Raw genomic sequence first — 17700 nt, forward strand, 5'->3', positions numbered from 1 at the left:
AGGGGTGTGTCTGACACAGGGTGTGTGTGTGTGTGTGTGTGTGTGACTGTAACCCCGAGGGGTGTGTCTGTGTGGCTCCTGTGGTGGTGAACTACATTTTGTATCTGGGCCTCTCGTCTTGGCGGGGAGGAGGAGAAGAAGAAGAAGAAGAAGAAGAAGTAGAGGAAGGAAAAGGTCGGTAGGGTGGTGAACCTCACACTGTCGGCACGCAGAATGTGAAAACCCCAGAGTATGACATGCGCTGCAGGAATGATCTGCATCCTGCAGCCACAATACCTGCAGCACGACGACCAAGTCTATTTTCTGTGCACGTTTTGGTCCAGGCTGCACGGAATGGGACATTTAAAAAAGGAGAATATTTGGCTGTTTGTGTGGAGTGGCACTGAAGGGTCACATTACCCAAGTATCAAACAACAGGGACACTGTTATACGAAATGAATGTCGCTGTTGAATCATTTTGAATGGATGAAATTGAACTCTGACTGCGAGCCGGGTCTTATCGGCCAATATAACTAATGTAATCCCTGCAGCTAAAGTTCCAAAAATCAGCTGGAGAGCCTGAAACAAGAAGAGTGGAAGCTGCCATAGCAGTAGATTAAACCATCCAAACCTGGATATGCACAAATAGCATTTTGGGTTTTCATTTGTGTGACGTGACTCTTTAAATCCCACGACAACAGCAGGAATCTGACCCCTTGTGGCGCCATCTGCTGGTGCACGAGGTGAACAGGCACTTTTAGTCTCCAGAGACGATGAGGGGAGCTTCAGGTCAGGCTGATTTCCAAGCTACTCAGAGGTCGAAGAAGTACATTGATCTTTTATTTAAGTAAATGCAGCAGTACCACAGTGTAGAAATACTCTGTTCAAATTAAATGTCCTGCTTTCAAAATCTTAAAAAAAAGTTTTTGCATCAAAAGTAAAAGTACGTATTTTAAAGAATGGTCCATTCCAGAATATTATGTATTATTAGACGTAATTAGTGATGAATTAATGTGTTCATCACTTTATTGTTGGAGCTGGTAACGGTGGAGCTAATTGTAACTTACTTTATATACTGTTGGTTTTGAGAATTTCTATTTCCCTTAATAGAAAGTGAAGATCTGCACAGACGCAGAGATTATCATGGAGGAGCAGCGCTGCACTCAGTCTTGATTTGACCGTTTCTGTCGACCCTAAACCCGGTCGAGTGTCGCTCCACCAGAGGTTATTTATCACCGGCAGGGTCAATACAAACCCTGGTTAACTGCTGACTGGGACGGTAAACTCTGATTGATGCTTGTGACCCATCGGAGGACCCCTCGCAGCTTCATTCTGTGGATGGACTCTTTACCTTCCTTTAGCGGTGATTAAGAGTGTCATCACTCAGCTGTGTATCTCCATAAACAAGCTTCTTCAGCAGGATCCCTACAGCTCGGGAAGCGTTCATGACAGCTTACATGACAACACTGGGTCAAGGGAGGATTCTGTTTTGCTGATGCTCTCTTCTAAATTGTTCTGACCATTTATGTAACGAGAGAGCAGATTATTCTCAAAGGGAAGAGTCGAGGCTGTTGAAGACAAGTGTGGAAGCTTATTTTAGTTAATGTCTGCAGTGTGTCTAAGATTGCTAAAAATACTTCAATGATATTGTTCTTCTTGTGGAGAAAGATGCACCAGCTTACCAAATCCTCACCAGCTGCATTGCATTCTGGTTAAGTTTCTGCTACGCAGGTAACATTTCCTTTTGATCAAATTGACAGTTGAATATCAGCCATAGCTGACCCTTTGAAATGTGACGAGGTCACACAACTCTTCTACAATACCGTGTTTCTTCCCCGGATGCTTTTGGAATTGTTGCCTTCATCCGGGTTTAAATGTGACATTTGCATAAACTATACTGTCAAAACCATGGCAAGTAAAGTGAAGAACTATCTACAAGGCTTGTAACTGCAAAAGCAAAAAGTGCTGCTGATGCCTTCATTTGAACAGATAATTCATTCATTCTCACTGTCAAGCTTTAAAGGCTCTATCCGTGAGACCGGGAGCGTTTGGATTGCCTCTCAATGGCTCAACATGGTGACGGCTGAGCCGGCAGCTAGGAGCTAACAGCGCACATTGCGACAAAAGTGCTGACACAGCTAGCAGTGCTTACCTGAGGGGTTACCTACCGCAGGGTGGGCGCCACACTTCTGCAGTCAGCATCAGCTCACATGCACTAACATGCACTAAAATGCACTAACATGCACTAAAAGCTCGATCGGCCGGCCCGGCTACGTCAACAAAGAGAAGGTGTGATAATAAAAACACACAGAGGGAGAGCAACTTCATTCTGTGCTCAGACATTACTGCACTATCCCTTTAAATAACCAATTATTGTTTGATGTGATATTAATGCTCAGAATTCCATATATTGCACTTTTAATTCCAGGGTTGGTTCTAGTATCTAGTACGCTATAAAAATCGTTGGATTTCTTGATTTACTGTCAAATGTAACAAAACATGTCAGTTTATGTTGCTTCAGAATGTTTGTTGAATTGGAAAAAAAAATGGAAATTCTTGAAATAAGTTTATTAGAAATAAAATATTTTGTGCCATGTTGCTTTTTTGTTTTTCAAATGCGATGCCATATTGTTTCCTGTCCTGGACGGAACCTTTTGTCACCTTTTGCGCTACAGCTTTCACAGCCATCAGACTCATTCTCAGACTCACATATTTGAACGTCCGGACAGACAGATCAGTGCTCCCATCGTCCTCTGTGTGTCAGATAAAGTCACTCCTAATGAAAAAGGAAATCAAAAGATTAAAATCTCATACTTTACAGGAAATGGTTGCCGCAGCAGACAGGCAAGAAAACTGTCAGTCAATACGTTGCTGTTGTGTCTGTTGTCCGTCAGTCTGTCCGGGGATGGACGGAGTCACAACAGCTCATATCAAGACCCGGCGAAGGCCGTCGGTGGAGGTGTAAACACAATAAGAAGCTCAGGAAAACACACACATGGCTTTCAGATCACATAGTCCATTCATATCCGTGTGATGTTTCACAAGAGATACAGCTCAGAAGATTTAATGTGGTTAAGTTTCAGTTCATTCGACAGCTTTTAATATGTGTGATGAATATTTAAATGAGTCTCAAAGTGACTGAGAATGTGACACTGAGGAATTCTGACACTGATAAATCAACTTAAAAACATCTTATCATGTTTTATAATATTCTACAAAGCAGATAACGTTTACGTGCTGTAATAAGACCTCTTACTCTGCTCACGTAGTTGGAACAACTCAGCAACAGATTTACTGTCTTTGTCTTTGCTCTTTGACCCGAGTTACTGTAAAACCCTCCTCTGTTTCTACAACGTAATCAAATACATATTTTTTTTTGCAAAATAAAGAAGTCTTGGCTGCATTATATGCTACATTTCCATTTCCACCCTCGTCTTGTTGAGCTGTTTATGGGAAGCCTTCAAGAGCTCTTAACTCTCCCGTCCTGGTTGTTCATCCGTGGAAGCTTTGACTAAAATAAACCAGAGTTAAGTGCCAGTGAAATCACAGTCGTTTTGTATATATACTAAATATACTGTGCAATTATTCTCCACTTCTATCTCATTCTGCTTATTTCAATGCAAAGAGTAATCTGCTGTAGGTATTAAAGTAATAATCTCAAAGATTTCCATCAAAATAAATCTCTGTTTAAGGCACTAAATTTGAAATTCCGAGCATATCTATCATTAAGGGATTGTCTCCACATGGCTCTCAACATGGTGACGGCTGAGCCAGTGCTAACAGTGCTCATCTAGACATGACTAACAGAGCAAATAGTTGTTTACTGCTAATGCTCTGAATTTAGCTTTTAGGACCTTTAAATCTATTACTAAATATTCACACTTTTGTTATAAAATAACATTGAATAAAACCATATTTCTGCAGATCTTCATAACTTGGAGAGGAGAGAGGATGTAGTCGTGTTGATTTAGTGGGCAGCCTTACGTCACCTTACTTCCTGCTTGTCTTTGTTCTGCAGTCTGTGAATTAACAAAAGATACATAAGTCAACTCCAGCACACATTTTGGTCAACACAACAATCAGCACATTGTTCTGAACAAGCAGAGGATCCATCAAGGCAATATCCGAGGAAGGACGTCGTCACCAGGGTAGATTGATGGGTGGTCTCTGGGAAATGCAGTGCAGTAACAGCACAGCAACAAAACTCAACAAAGGGAAGATGTCACAGATCCCCCCTGTAATGTGTGTTGTATCACGTTGTCTCCAACAGATGTGGTAAAAGTGACCTACACTGTCAAAGAGTGCACAGACTGACTTACGGAGGTACCAGGTGTTGCTGAGGAGAGGAACATCTGTAAAGGGCTGGTGCGGCGGACGCTGAGCCCGAGGGGTCGAATCTGTGCCAGCCTTCTTCTCGCTTGATGTCATCGCTCGCTTCATCGTTTCCACTACTCACTGCCATAACAGCTGACAGAGCGTGAAGCCAAAGATGACACAGAATAATGAAAATGCTAGATGTGGGATATCCCTTTTGTGTACGCGTGTGTGTGTGTGTGAAGTCTTGTTTTCGTTCCAGGTCTGGTCACAAAGGAGCTTCTGTAAATCTCTCAAAGACCAAAGCAAAGGAAAGAGACCATCCTGTCCAAGATGTAAAATGCAGCATAAAGCATTACAAATGTACTGTAACTGTGCCATTGTTTTAGGTTAAGGTTTATACTTTTCAATATATGACTCCCTGTTTCTTTTGCGGTATCTTGTGTATGTACGTAGAAATGAAGGGCTCATTCAAAGCGAACGAAAACACAACAATTCTAGTTTCAGGTGATTATACACTAATGAAAAACTGCTAATAGATCCCAAGAAATGCTGAACACTGTCCCTTTAAGTAAAACAATACATAAGATAAACATAAGATAATACAGATATTATGAACTCTATTGATTTCTGTGATGCCCTGCAGGCATACAGTATATGTGTATGTGTGTGTGTGTGTGTGTGTGTGTGTGTGTGTGTGTGCGTGCTTGGGTGTGTTTGTGTGTGTGTGTGTTTGTGGGGGCAAACCAGGACAGCAGCAGCTTCTCTGAGGGTGTTTGTTGAAATAAAGAGTTCAGTGAGGCTGCAGCTCCTCTGGTCAGCTGATGAATGTGGAATCAGTCAGCGCCCACTGATGGTGGTGAGCCGCCACCGTTCATACACATTCGGCAATTAGGAGTACTTTATAGGAGAGCAGATAAAAAAACTAGTTAAAATGAAAAGAACACATGAAAATGAAAGATTCAAAAGGAAAAGTGCTTTAGATCCAGGAACAGTCTACAGTAAGTCTACAGTCACAGTCCAGATTTGTGAAGCTGGCTTGGTTGATGCGATCAGAAAGTTGCTTCTAGAGTGATTTATAAAGAAGCAGCAGTGCTTTAAAGTCAATTGTGTGACCTAGTGGAAGAAGCCAGTGTAGGGACTTAAGTATGGGAGCAATGTGGTCGGTTATTCTGGTTTCTATAAGAACTCACACCCAGCTGTTCATCTGCTCAATGCAAAGCTGAAATCTGCCACATAAACTCTCAAAGGAGCAGTTGGGTCGGAGGTCAGGCCTTAAAAGACTTCACCCAAACAAAACCTCACAGAGTCGAAGTGACGTAGATGTGGAAGTATGTTAAGCACCGTCTTTAGGGAAGGTGAATGATGGATTTTGACAGCGTTAAATCACTCAGAGTCCCAGAGACGTCTCTCTCTATAATCACGGTGGTGTCTGCAGAAAGAGGAAACAGCTGCCGAGGTGGTTTAAAAGCCACAATGTTTACGTCACCTCTGACTTTCCACTGACTAAGTCATCCAGAGGAGAGACCGAACATCACGTCTACCTCACCTTTGTTGGCTGCTATGTCACTCTTTTTATCACGGGATGTTTGTTCAACTAAAGATTTCAGGTCTAATCTACTGTGCTTCACACTTTGAGAGGAGTCAAGGGCCAAAGATGTGATAAAACATCTGAAGAGGGCAGACCAAGCAGTCGACACTTCTCTCATAAACATATCAGCGTTGATTTATATATGCGAAAACCTCCCAGTGTTATGTGATGCAACGCGGCACAATCAGAATCACCTTTACTGGACAAGTACATGTGCACATACTCACAACAAGGCTGGACAAATAAAGGTCAAGAATAGTCTGACTGTTGTGTACTCAAGTGATATATATAAGCAGTGGCGGCTGGTCAATAGAGGGCGCTAGGGCGCCGCCCCACCTTGAGCCACAACAAATAAAATAAAATGAATAATAATAATAATAAACTATACAAATTGTCAATATTTGTGTTTTTGAAATATGAAAGGGAACAAATCCCTGCAGCCAGGTTCAAACATCTGGAGTGGAGCCTGACACAAGAAGACTAGATGCTGTTGGAATTATATTAATGGCAATGGTTTTGGAATATGTTCAACAATCACATGCGGATAATGGACATACTTTTGTTAATTTAGCATATATTTGCATTTCTCAATTCATCCCACTAGAGGGAGCTGTTGCATCGTAAAAGCTGAGGCGAGCAACTCAAAAGGTGAGTCAGGAGACTTCATAAAAAGATCATTTACTTTTTCTATTCATATTCACATGATGGTGGAGCCTTTCCCAGCATGCACCTGAGCAGAATAACACCTCAGATATGTTTTCCACCCCCAGGCTCAGGCTCAGCACAGATATTTCAGACACTATATTCTTATTTATTGGTAGTTTACAGTCTTTGATCCAGCTGACCTGTGGAGGACTGCGGCCTGGAGAGAACATGCAAACACCGCAGAGAACCGGATCAAAGCGAGGGATTTATCCTCAGTGGGGGACGGTTGAACATGGCTGAAGCACCAACAAGGACAATGCCAGTGCTTCTGCTTACTTTTGCTCCATGACTACAAATCACATATTTCCTATTTACGATCTGTAAATGAATGGAGGTCAATAGCTGCCTGACAAGAAGGAAAATAGCATCCATAAACAAGTGCTGTCCTTTGATTCTTCACCATTCCACCAGACAGGTAGGTTTGTAGTGAAGATTATGAGCCTCCAAATGATCTCAGATCAGGCAAACTTACCACCACACAGAGGAGCTTTGAGCTCCAGCAGCTGGTGGTAACTTCTCACCCTGGTTGTATCAGGTCACTGCCATGAGCTCACCGTCCAATCCCGTCCCGTCTTGCATGGAGGTAACAGAGCCGTCTCTGTGTTCTCTCGGCCTCCTGTTATGTCTGCTTTGGTCCCGTACGGCCCAAGCACTGGAAAAATTTGGTTGCAGGTATTTTCCTAATCATTCTTTCTCACTTGGATCTAAAATAATTCTCTCAGCGAAAGCAGATTTTAACCGGTTTCTTAAGTTGTGACCGTTGTTAATTCCTAAAAGATCCAAACGGAGCACTTCGACATGTATCGTTGCTTGGATTAACAAATAGTCACAATTAAGTGGCTACAAAGATGTTTTATTGTGCAGCAGATGGATTATTATTATTTTTTTAATCCACATTGACAGAAGTCTTGGACACATACTTTTGTTGTCAGACTATTTTCATATTTTGGGGCCTACAGTCACGAGGATAAATCATAATATATCATTTTACAACGATATTCTAGATAATATGTTTCCAAATTTATGACGATTTGGAGAAGCCAGATCAATACAGGGATGGCCTTTCCCAGTCTGCTGTGGAAGAAGTTAACTGGCCTGCACAGAACTCTGGCTTTAACCCCAACCAGCACCTGAACTGCGATCCAGAACTTACGGACCAACACCGGTACCTGACCTGACCGTCCTCTGAGCAAACCCCTGCAGCCTGGTGACGAAATCCTGCAGCTTTCCCAGAAGAGTGGAGAATGTTGTAGCAGCACATCAATGCCCGTGATTTTAAAAATGTTCAAACCCATCACATATAGTCGTAATGTTTGTCTGTCCACATGCTTTTGGCCATTTATTATGACTCAAATGTTACGAGGCACAAACTAGGACTTGGCCACCACCAGTGTTGGCTCCATGAATTGAAACAGAAAGGCAGCAGTTAACATGCTTTGTGTCCTTGAATCCCCCTTGAAGGATTAAAAGAATGAACCACTGTTGAGTCGACTGTTACAGATGTTACTGTTGAACGATTCGCTTTACAGCCAGAGTCCAGGCTCGCCTCCGGCTGCATAATTATGTGCCTGCTGTTGGTGGAAATGAACTTGAATTAAGTCAGGAGACTTGACTCCAGTCTCATGAGCATTGTCCAACACTTTTGTGTGTTTATCGAGTAACCATGGAGAAGCCTGTGAGCAGCACTAAAGGCATCAGGCTTCACCGACACAGACTCAGATACAAACACTACCGCTGCTGCTGCTGGAAATCATTCTTCAGCTGCTCTTGCTTCGGCTTCGTTATGTTTTTTTTCTTTTCTTGCCCCCGCTTCAACTTGCTGGTTCCTGCAGCACAGATGAATGAAAACAGTCACCAAGTATCTAATGTGAGTCACTACACAATTAGATTAGCTATGACTCAATATCACAAGTAAAAGAAAGAAGAAGAAAGCCACTGTTAATATCTGACTTCCACGAGAGGCACGCCCTGGTGATCACTTTTAAAGAAAGTGTAGATGAAAAACAAACACATGAACACTGGATTATATTAAATTTTAATGTGCACAGCGTGATATTGTACAGTAAAAGCAAGGAAGGGAAAAAAACACATATTTTCTTATAACAGTATCACCTTTGGAGCTTAAAACACTCAATTCAAGGAACAGGTGCTGTGATATTACCATCCCTGTGAGAAGACAGCAGGTAGAGTGAAGGTGACGGAGTCAAAGCGTAGTGTAGTGTCTCAATAAAACATACCCCCCCCACCCCATTACAGAAACCCCACCCAACCGTCCCTCCCTTCACCCATCTCTGGGGCGGGAGGCTTCAGTTTGATGCTTTTCAGCATCGTGTCCACAGTCAAGAAGCGAACAGAACAAGTTACTTGGGGTAAAATAAAAAACAAAAAAACAACAAAAAAGGATGGATGGGATGCAAAATAATGACCAGATAACAACTAAAAATGCATAAAAAAGAAATCACACATTCCATCTCACATTATCTTAATTCCAATGCATTAACCTGTGCAAGTACCACAGCGCGTAAGAAACATCTCCACACAAGCTTGTCAAAAGTAACCGCTAGTACTCTGCTACCTTTGCAAATAGAGACAGGAGATCTTCATTAGTGCTACTCACTAACAATACTTTCCCATAGATTAGTGCACTGGAATGAGGACACAGCTTGTAAAGTCGACACCCATACAGTACATACAGGATATTAAAACAACGGCATACAAGTTAAACCCTCAAAGTTCTTCATATTCATAGAGTAGGGGAAAAAAAGCATTCACTATGGGACTATGGTGCATTTAAGAGCTTCACTGAAAAATGAAAAAGCCAAAGTTGGTCAGTAAACCCACATTGGAGTTCAAAAGGGATATTTCTTTTGTAAAAAAATTCAAAGGCTAACATTCTCAGTCACACACGAGGACAATGGTGATGATGGAGACTTTAGTTTGAGGTGGGGTAAGAAGCCGTGAGCGAGGCGGGGGCGTGTGGCGGTGGCGGACGGCGAGTTGCTGGCAAGGCGACGCAGGTGCATGCAGGAACGAGGGCAGGTTCAGTGTGTCAGACTGCTGGGAAGCCGGGCGAAGGGTTGGGGGGGGGGGGGCGGTTGGCTTGGTGGGTTGGAGGTCATGAGGGGGTGGAGGGCGAGCAGAGGGAGGGCTGTTGCTGTGCTGTTCGGCTTGCGGGCTTGTGTTTTGATTTCGCTGAGTCAGATAGAATTTGGCAGCGCTCACTCGTTCTCTCCGCTTTGACCCCCCTAACCCCCGGCGTCCAACCGCCCTGCCCTGCCCAACGGCTCCAAAACACACACCCACACACACACACACACACACACACACACACACACACACACACACACACACACACACACTAATAAGCGCGAGAGAAGACAGTGATACACCCTGACATCCCCTCTTCACATGAATCACTCAAAGTGAGAAGCTCACAGAAAGAATGGAAGGAATTTACATCATTTGGCAAAACTGACAGAAAAGAGAAACAGAGCTCGGTCGCTTGCTTGACAAAATGAACAGGGAGGAATAAAAAAAAACAAAAAAACAACACAAACAAAACAACAACATAAACCCCGGAGAACGACCCCTTTGATTTCCTGTGCCCACCTGTTTGGTAAAGGCAACACTGGAGAGAAAAAAACAGCTGACGGGGTGAGGTGCCATGTGACCACGCCTCTTCACTTCCACACAACCCCCGCCAAGCTCTGGAAAAGTCTCACTTCTCATTTCCCAGAGGTCTATTTTTCTTCTTCTTCTTCTCTGTTGTGACTTTCCCCTCCATCTGTGTTGCTGTAGCCCTCCCTACTTCCCTCCCCTCTTTCCGTTAATCCTCCTCCTCCTCTTCGTGGACACTACACCTCCTTGGTTGTGCTGATTCGGATGCTGCTGAGGCACTTGCCCATGGCCTCAAATAACGGGTCGCAGAAGGTGTGCACGCAGATGGAGTATACGCGGCTGACGCAGTGGATCTCGATCAGGTAGCTCTTGACGCACGGCACCACGGCCCAGATGTGCAGGAAGGACAGGATGGCGAAGAAGATTCCCCAGATCAGCGCCAGGGGGATGCCGACCAGGGCCGTCAGCAGCCGGTAGCACCAGTACTTGGTCACAGTGAAGGTGGTGAAGCTGGCTTTCCACACGCCGTCGAAGCTGTAGGTCCCTGCAGGCTCGGCAATCACGTCCTCAAAGTCTACCTGAAGAGGGAGGAAGAGGAGGACATTTTAGTCAGACAGACTTGCGACAGTTCTAGCTACTATTTTGAAACCTTGAGTTTGGCATTTTGTTCATCGCCATCTTGTTTTTTTGCAACCAGAAGAGATACGAGAGGGTGGAGCTATGTACAACCAAATACCGAATAAAACACTTTTAGGCAACCAAACTGTTTCAATTAACTTTCATAAACTGAAAGCACACTGTGAAAGGGTTAACCTGCCATAGATCTACATGTTTAAGTATTGAAACAAAATACTAATTGTACAGTTAGTATACAGAGACACTCACATTAGACTCATCGAATACCTTCATCCGCCGCCAACAGTGTTTCACAAGAGCCCCAATATGGTGCAAGTTAAACTTTCACATAAATGCTACAGTCTTTTCCGTGTTATTCACACATAAATCAGCAGCTTCACTCCCTGTTAATATTTCTGAGATGGAGGATGGGATTCCTTGGCAAGATTCACATCTCCGATCGCAGCGACTGGTACACGGTCTAACCACCAACATACCACCCCGCCCGAAAATACGGTATTGCTACACACATTATCTCTGGCATCTGCTTCACTTTCTGCAATGGATCCTTGTCTCCAGAGCATCTTGAAAACATCAAACTTAGATGGATGGATAGATGGAAGGATAGATGGATGGATGGATGGATGGATAGATGGATAGGTGGATGGATGGATGGATAGATGGTCAGATGACAGATGGATAGATGGATGGATAGATGGATAGATGGATAGATGGATGGATAGATGGATGGATAGATGGATGGATGGATGGATAGATAGATGGATAGATGGATGGATATGGATGGATGGATAGATGGATGGATGGATGGATAGATAGATGGATAGATGGATAGATGGATGGATAGATGGATGGATAGGTAGATGGATGGATAGATAGATAGATGGATAGATGGATAGATGGACAGATGGACAGATAGATTGATAGGTAAATGGATAGATAGATGGATAGATGATAGAAAGTCAACTAAAGTAGAAAGTTAAAGGTAAACTCTCAATTATTCTTCAGTTAAATGATCGCCACAGGTGGACCAGATGTATTCAGATAATAGAAGCTGGTGAGGACTTGGTCTGCTTGGTGGTTTAAAGGCGTCACTGTTTGATATCTAAATAATTATCAGGCTAAACCGAGTTCCTAGAAGCTTTTAGCCGTTGTAAACACTCGCTGTGTGGTACGTCTTTGTTCGGAAAAAAGTCTGCAGCGCACAGGATGTGATGTGTTTCACATTTCTGCTTTTTTTGTGTGTGTGTGAAATAAACAGAAGGTAAAACTGCACAGTTAGTGTGTGGCCAGTGACGGGGAAACAACCTGCAGAAACTTAACGTTCATCAGCAGAGAAAGCCAAAAGACGGAGACGTCCCTGCACCGCCGTCCTCCACCTCCCATCAGGACGAACAATGTTGTTGTTCGTCCTGATGGGAGGACGTTGTGTTCCTCTCTCAGGCTTTTCAATGGGACAATCACTGCACGTGTCCGTGACCTGGGCATATTCTCTCTCTCTCTTTCTCTCTCACTCTCTCTCTCTCATCCTCTCCACCGGCTTCTGAGCGCAGAGTCAATATTTATTTTACAGTTACTTGGAGACTGTGTCTCGTCTAACAGGCGAGTGGAGCTACTGAGGGCCGATGGGTGCAATATCCGTAAGTCAAGCAGATATTATCCAGTGTCACCCTGACGGTGAAATGGAAAAGTCCTAAGTGAGACACTATCCACTGTTTGGAAGACATGATGCCCACTTACACACGCTGACTGGTGTCATCAAAGAAAAGCACATTTTATCCATTTTAGATCTCTGAAAAAGAACTTTATCGGTTAATTGATGCAAGTGTTGTAATGACATGTATTCATGCTCTAATGATATTTATCATCATTTAAATGGGAAAAGAATGCAAAACTATCCACCTTATTAATAGACTTGTCAAACGTTTTGAAGTTCTCTTATTTACCACTCTCAGTGAAATGCTAAGCTGTTAGCTTAGCTTGTAGCAGCATGAAGACTGGAGGCCAGGGGAAACAGTTCTGTCCGAAGCTAACCAGCACCTCTGAAGCGCGCTAATTTACTAAATAATTTGTTTAATCTGTACAAAAACTAAGGAAAGCAGTGTGACAAAACATCAAGTTGTGATTTTATGAGTAAAGCCAGTATTCCCGGCCAAACCATTCCGGCACATTTCCAACCACAACTTGACGTTTTTACACTTTGGTTTTCCGTACAGATTAAACACATTTTCTTAATTTTAAGTGAGCGTTAGAGGCGCTGTTTGCACAATTTTGATAGCTGTTTCACCCCCTTTAAAATCTGCATGTTTATAGTCTCCTGGCTGCATCTTATTCATCGATCTTCTGACCTAACTCAGCAGGAAGGGGAATAAACACATTCCCCAAATAAATCTGCCAGGAAAAACAATGTATTGCTTCAAGAATTTTTAAGCTATGAAACAACAAAGATTAAAGGAGGTAGCTACACTAGAATTAAGAAAATATTCACTTAAATTAATAAAATAAACACTTTTTCACTTTTTAAAAACTTGTAAGACTATAAGGATATTTAAGTCTAGAATTCAAAGCGTACAGACTATAAAACATATCTTAGAGCTCACTTTCATCCTGCTATTCATTATGTCAGAGTAAATATCATGTTATTTTGTAACAGAGCTCTTCACATATGCTACTTTATTTTATTTTGCCACAAACAGCAGCTTGTGAGTCCAATTATTTTACTCCAAGCAGCAGCATAAAGCCTCTCTCACAGCACCAACTGGCAGCTCTCACGACAGCCTTATAATATGAGTCCGACTGCAGCCACAAAACCAACGCGGCGTCCATTCAATTTTTCCACAGCTACAAATTTTAAAGTGGACCCACTCTGCTGCAGTTTCCAGGACTTTGATTGCAGAGCGGCACAAACACAACCACAGCAGGATGGTGGAGAGGTTCCACTTCATGAAGTCAAGCTGTTTGTTGCTTTTTAAAAAAAACGTTTCTAAATACTGTTCTGTTTGCAACAGTTTGAGGAAAATCATAAGCGTAAGTTTGGCGAAAAGCATCGCCTTCAGATTCAACGGTGTGGTTCCATTTTTTTGCTACTTCAGACTTCAAAGGGTTTTATTTTGATATGCTAATATGACGAGTATCACCCAGAAATGACTGGATTGCATTGCCATATGAAGACTTGTCCAATACCTTTTGATCCAAGTAAGGATGTTTTTGTGGAAGAACATCACAAAAGTCCACAGTTTCTGACTTTTCAGAATCAAGAAATGAAATAAATAAGACATCTACAGTATAAAGAACACAAAGCCTAAATCAGAGGAGTCTCGGGGTCAGCATGTGACCAGACGGCAAGGCGACTGTATTATGGAGCAAATAAAGCGATGTGCTATTTCCAGAGCTCTGTCTTCAGGCCGTCAACTACGCTTGAATAGACAAAGTGGGTCGCTGGAGGAGAAGATCAGAGCGAAGCACATCAATGGACTCTTCTGTTGGTTTGAGGGTAAAGTCAGAGGAAATGTTTGGTTTGGTTCAGGAGAGATAAGGATGATTGGCAGCCGAGACAACAGACAACAGGCTCATGTCACTCATCAGTATAGTTTAAGTGTGTTTTTGATATCGTTCATTTACAATTTCTAATCCCCAATACAATAACATATATGACTTGCCAAATATCATTTTTTAGGAATCTATGGTAAAATACATTCTTGGATGTTAACATCTCCTTTGCACATATTTCTGTGATGTATTCATAGCTTTGTTGAATTGGCATGACATCTGGATGGAGAGAAATCCCGCTGATGTTGAAAGAGTTTCATAAATAAGCACGACGAGACGTCTCAACCCAACATGTGATTGTTAAGTTCAGATAAAAGCTCAGAAATCTTTAAACCTGCAAGTATGGGGATTCTCACACAACAATGACTGTAAATCTATAAACATTCCAGAATGAGGTGGTGGAGTAAAAATAATCCACTGCTAATCATAGGGAGTGTTTCATTCCTTTCAATTTGACCTGAATGACATTTGATCAAAACGTCTAACAACTCCCTTTTTTGAAGATTCTCTCCAGTGGGAGCGTTTCCACTCCTCTCTGCTATATGAAGACCCACAAACTCTCCGGAGGAAGAAAAAACAAAAAACTCTTCGCAGAGCAAATGCCACATGCATGTCAGTAACGGATCGGGTTTGATGTGGCCGGGTGATTGAGGCCAGCTGCAGCAGCAACAAGAGAATGGCTTCTGTTCCTTTTCTTACAGGAATGCAGTGTGTGTGTGTGTGTGTGTGTGTGTGTGTGTATGTGTGTGTGTTTGCATGTGCAATAAGTACAGCATGTCTGCATGTGTGGGGTGGGGTGGGGTTGCTGGAAGGGATTCCCTGCCTGTGATTTTCATTGGGGCACACCAAACACACGCTCCCACTTGGCAGAGCCGTTTCATTGACCTCAAAGCACCTCAGTGAGGCTGTATACAGGAGCACACTGTACAACATACAGGCTCATCAGACTAAACTCTGAGACCCAGAGTCAGCGAGCATCTGTTGGCTTCCTAACCATCAAAAGTATTTCTTTAGATCAGAGCAGTGGTGGAAGAAGTTTTCAGAGCCTTTACTTAAAGGAACATCTATTCGTTGTAATGAAATATGATAATATTAAGTATATTCTCTTTAGTGTATAAATCACAAGGAATTGTTGTGTTTTTGTTAACTTACAATTAGTTGTTTATATCTACATGCGGGGCCATTCCGCGTCGGCCACCGTAGTTTTCCTTCATGCTTGGGAAAAGTTTTAGTTGATCGCAATCTGCAACCTCACCACTAGATGCCGCCACATCCTGCACAGTAGACCTTTAAAGGGGACATATCATGCTCATTTTCAGGTTCATAACTGTATTTTTGGTTTCTACTAGAACATGTTTAGGCTTTAATGTTCAAAAAACTCTTTATTTTTCTCCAACTGTCCGTTTGAATACATCTGTAGTCACCCTCTGTCTGAAACGCTCCGTTTTAGTGCCTGTCTCTTTAAACCTCCCTTTAAGAGCCCAGTCTGCTCTGATTGGCTGGCGACAAAAATATGGTGAACCATTGCAAAGGTTGCTCTCAAGCCATAAGTGGAGATACTCAGACGGGGGGGGGGGTGTATTCCAATGAGCCTGCATGTGACATGGGGAGCCAAATCTGATTGGCTTGTTGAATCAAATGTCGTCTGATCTAGGAAGGTTGGTAAGCACTCCAAATATCTAAGTATGTGCACTAAAAAAGTGAGGTTTTTAGATACATCCCTGACCCCACAATATTCAATGCTTGCCAAGATCTAGAAAAAATTGTGTTGTTGGTCACAGCCAATCACCGCAAGCGTTGTTCAATTCAATGCGACCTGTGATTGGCCCACTACCGCAGCAGGTACAACACGAACAGCCGGGATTGCGAGCTTGCATAAGGATCTGAACACAGAGATGTCTGAGCTGGGGGCTAGAAGCTAACGGTGCTAATGGGGCTAGCGGTGCCAACAGCGCTAACAAAGTACTCTATTAGTATCAACATCACATTAAGGGTACTGGCATCGTAATTTCTTAAATGATACCCAGCGCTAGCTGAGATGCAGCTTAACATACCGCTGGGTGGTTTAACTCTCACTATAAGAAGGTATTGTCTTTAATATTGTCTTTATACTCATTTAAAAATCTTAATCTGTAGCTGCAGCTGAAAATCCTTGCATTGTAGTAGATGTATAAACTTAAATGAACTAAATGCGCCTCATAATCTTACTGTATACTTGAGTAAATGTTCTTACTTCAAGTCTCAGGCTCTCAACAGTTCCCGACAACATTTTTAGAGTGTACATGTGATTTCGGATAATTTCACCAGCGGTCTGTTTGAGTTGATTAGAGAGGGGCGGGATGATCGTGAAGCTGCATTCTATTCTGAGACTGGAAGGAGAGTCTGACTCACTGTCACAATGGAGGAGAACTGGGAGGGAGAGAAAGCAGAGAGCGGTGGAAGAAGTGGAGGCATGTTCATGTGGCAGAACTGGAAGAAGGATGCACATCTGACTGTGCTTTGTGGGGCCTTTTTCCTCTGTTTTTCATACTTCCAATACACTAAATGTACCTTCTTTCCCCTACAAATAAAAAAAGAAATGTGAATTCATCACATGTTAAACGAATTTCACATATTCACCACGTGGGAAATAATTTACATATCGGCACACGTGGTTTTCGGACATTTCACAAGAGGTACACTCACATCTTATAGAACAGATGTTTAAATGTAAGACTTATCATGTGAAACAGCATTTCACATGATGAAGTCACCTTCAGGCTCATGTGTGCGATGAAACACGTGCTTTTCTTCTGTTTCCAGTAGCATCGGTAGCTTGTGCTTCTATTTCATGCATGTAATGTGTGTGTTTACTCCGTTTGTGATGGAAACACCACACCAATAAAGCTTCAATGTATTGAAATCAATATCATTACAGTCAGCACATTTGTTTTATTCCAACTGAACCAATAAGAACATTTGCTGCTCTGACACAACTAAAGGCATGTAGGGAAGAAGGGAGGAAGAGGGAGGGAGGGAGAGAGGGGAGTAGAATGGGAGGAAAGAAGGGAGGAGAGGTGAGGAGTGGTGAGGGATATCCCCAGCAGACACAGACTACTACTTGGGGTGTTTCCTTGTTTTAACAAGGCAGAGTTCAGGCATTTCAAAGAGCTGACCCCTCCTGTCCCACGCAGCGAGTCGTTTAACCCCCCACTCTCGTGAAAAAGAGAAAGAGACTGCCCTAGCTGGAGAGGAGGGCGGCCGGGCTCAGACAGCTGCTGCTACCCGCTACCAAACAGACGCGTCGGGTGGCTTCCAGCGCCCCCCCCCCC

At 42.9% G+C, this 17700-nt stretch overlaps 1 protein-coding gene across 1 annotated transcript in view; it reads right to left on the bottom strand.

The window, feature by feature from the left end:
* Positions 1 to 8607: 8607 nt before the first annotated feature.
* Positions 8608 to 17700, bottom strand: part of cav1 (caveolin 1) — an 11223-nt gene continuing 2130 nt past the window's right edge. The window contains exon 3 of the mRNA XM_031869508.1: positions 8608 to 10785. Coding sequence (XP_031725368.1) covers positions 10444 to 10785 — 342 coding nt within the window. The 3' untranslated portion in view covers positions 8608 to 10443. The remainder of the gene's footprint in view (positions 10786 to 17700) is intronic.

The sequence above is a fragment of the Anarrhichthys ocellatus genome, unplaced genomic scaffold (genome assembly GCF_004355925.1).
Source record: "Anarrhichthys ocellatus isolate YVR2014 unplaced genomic scaffold, GSC_Weel_1.0 scaffold2, whole genome shotgun sequence".
Lineage (NCBI taxonomy): Eukaryota > Metazoa > Chordata > Actinopteri > Perciformes > Anarhichadidae > Anarrhichthys > Anarrhichthys ocellatus.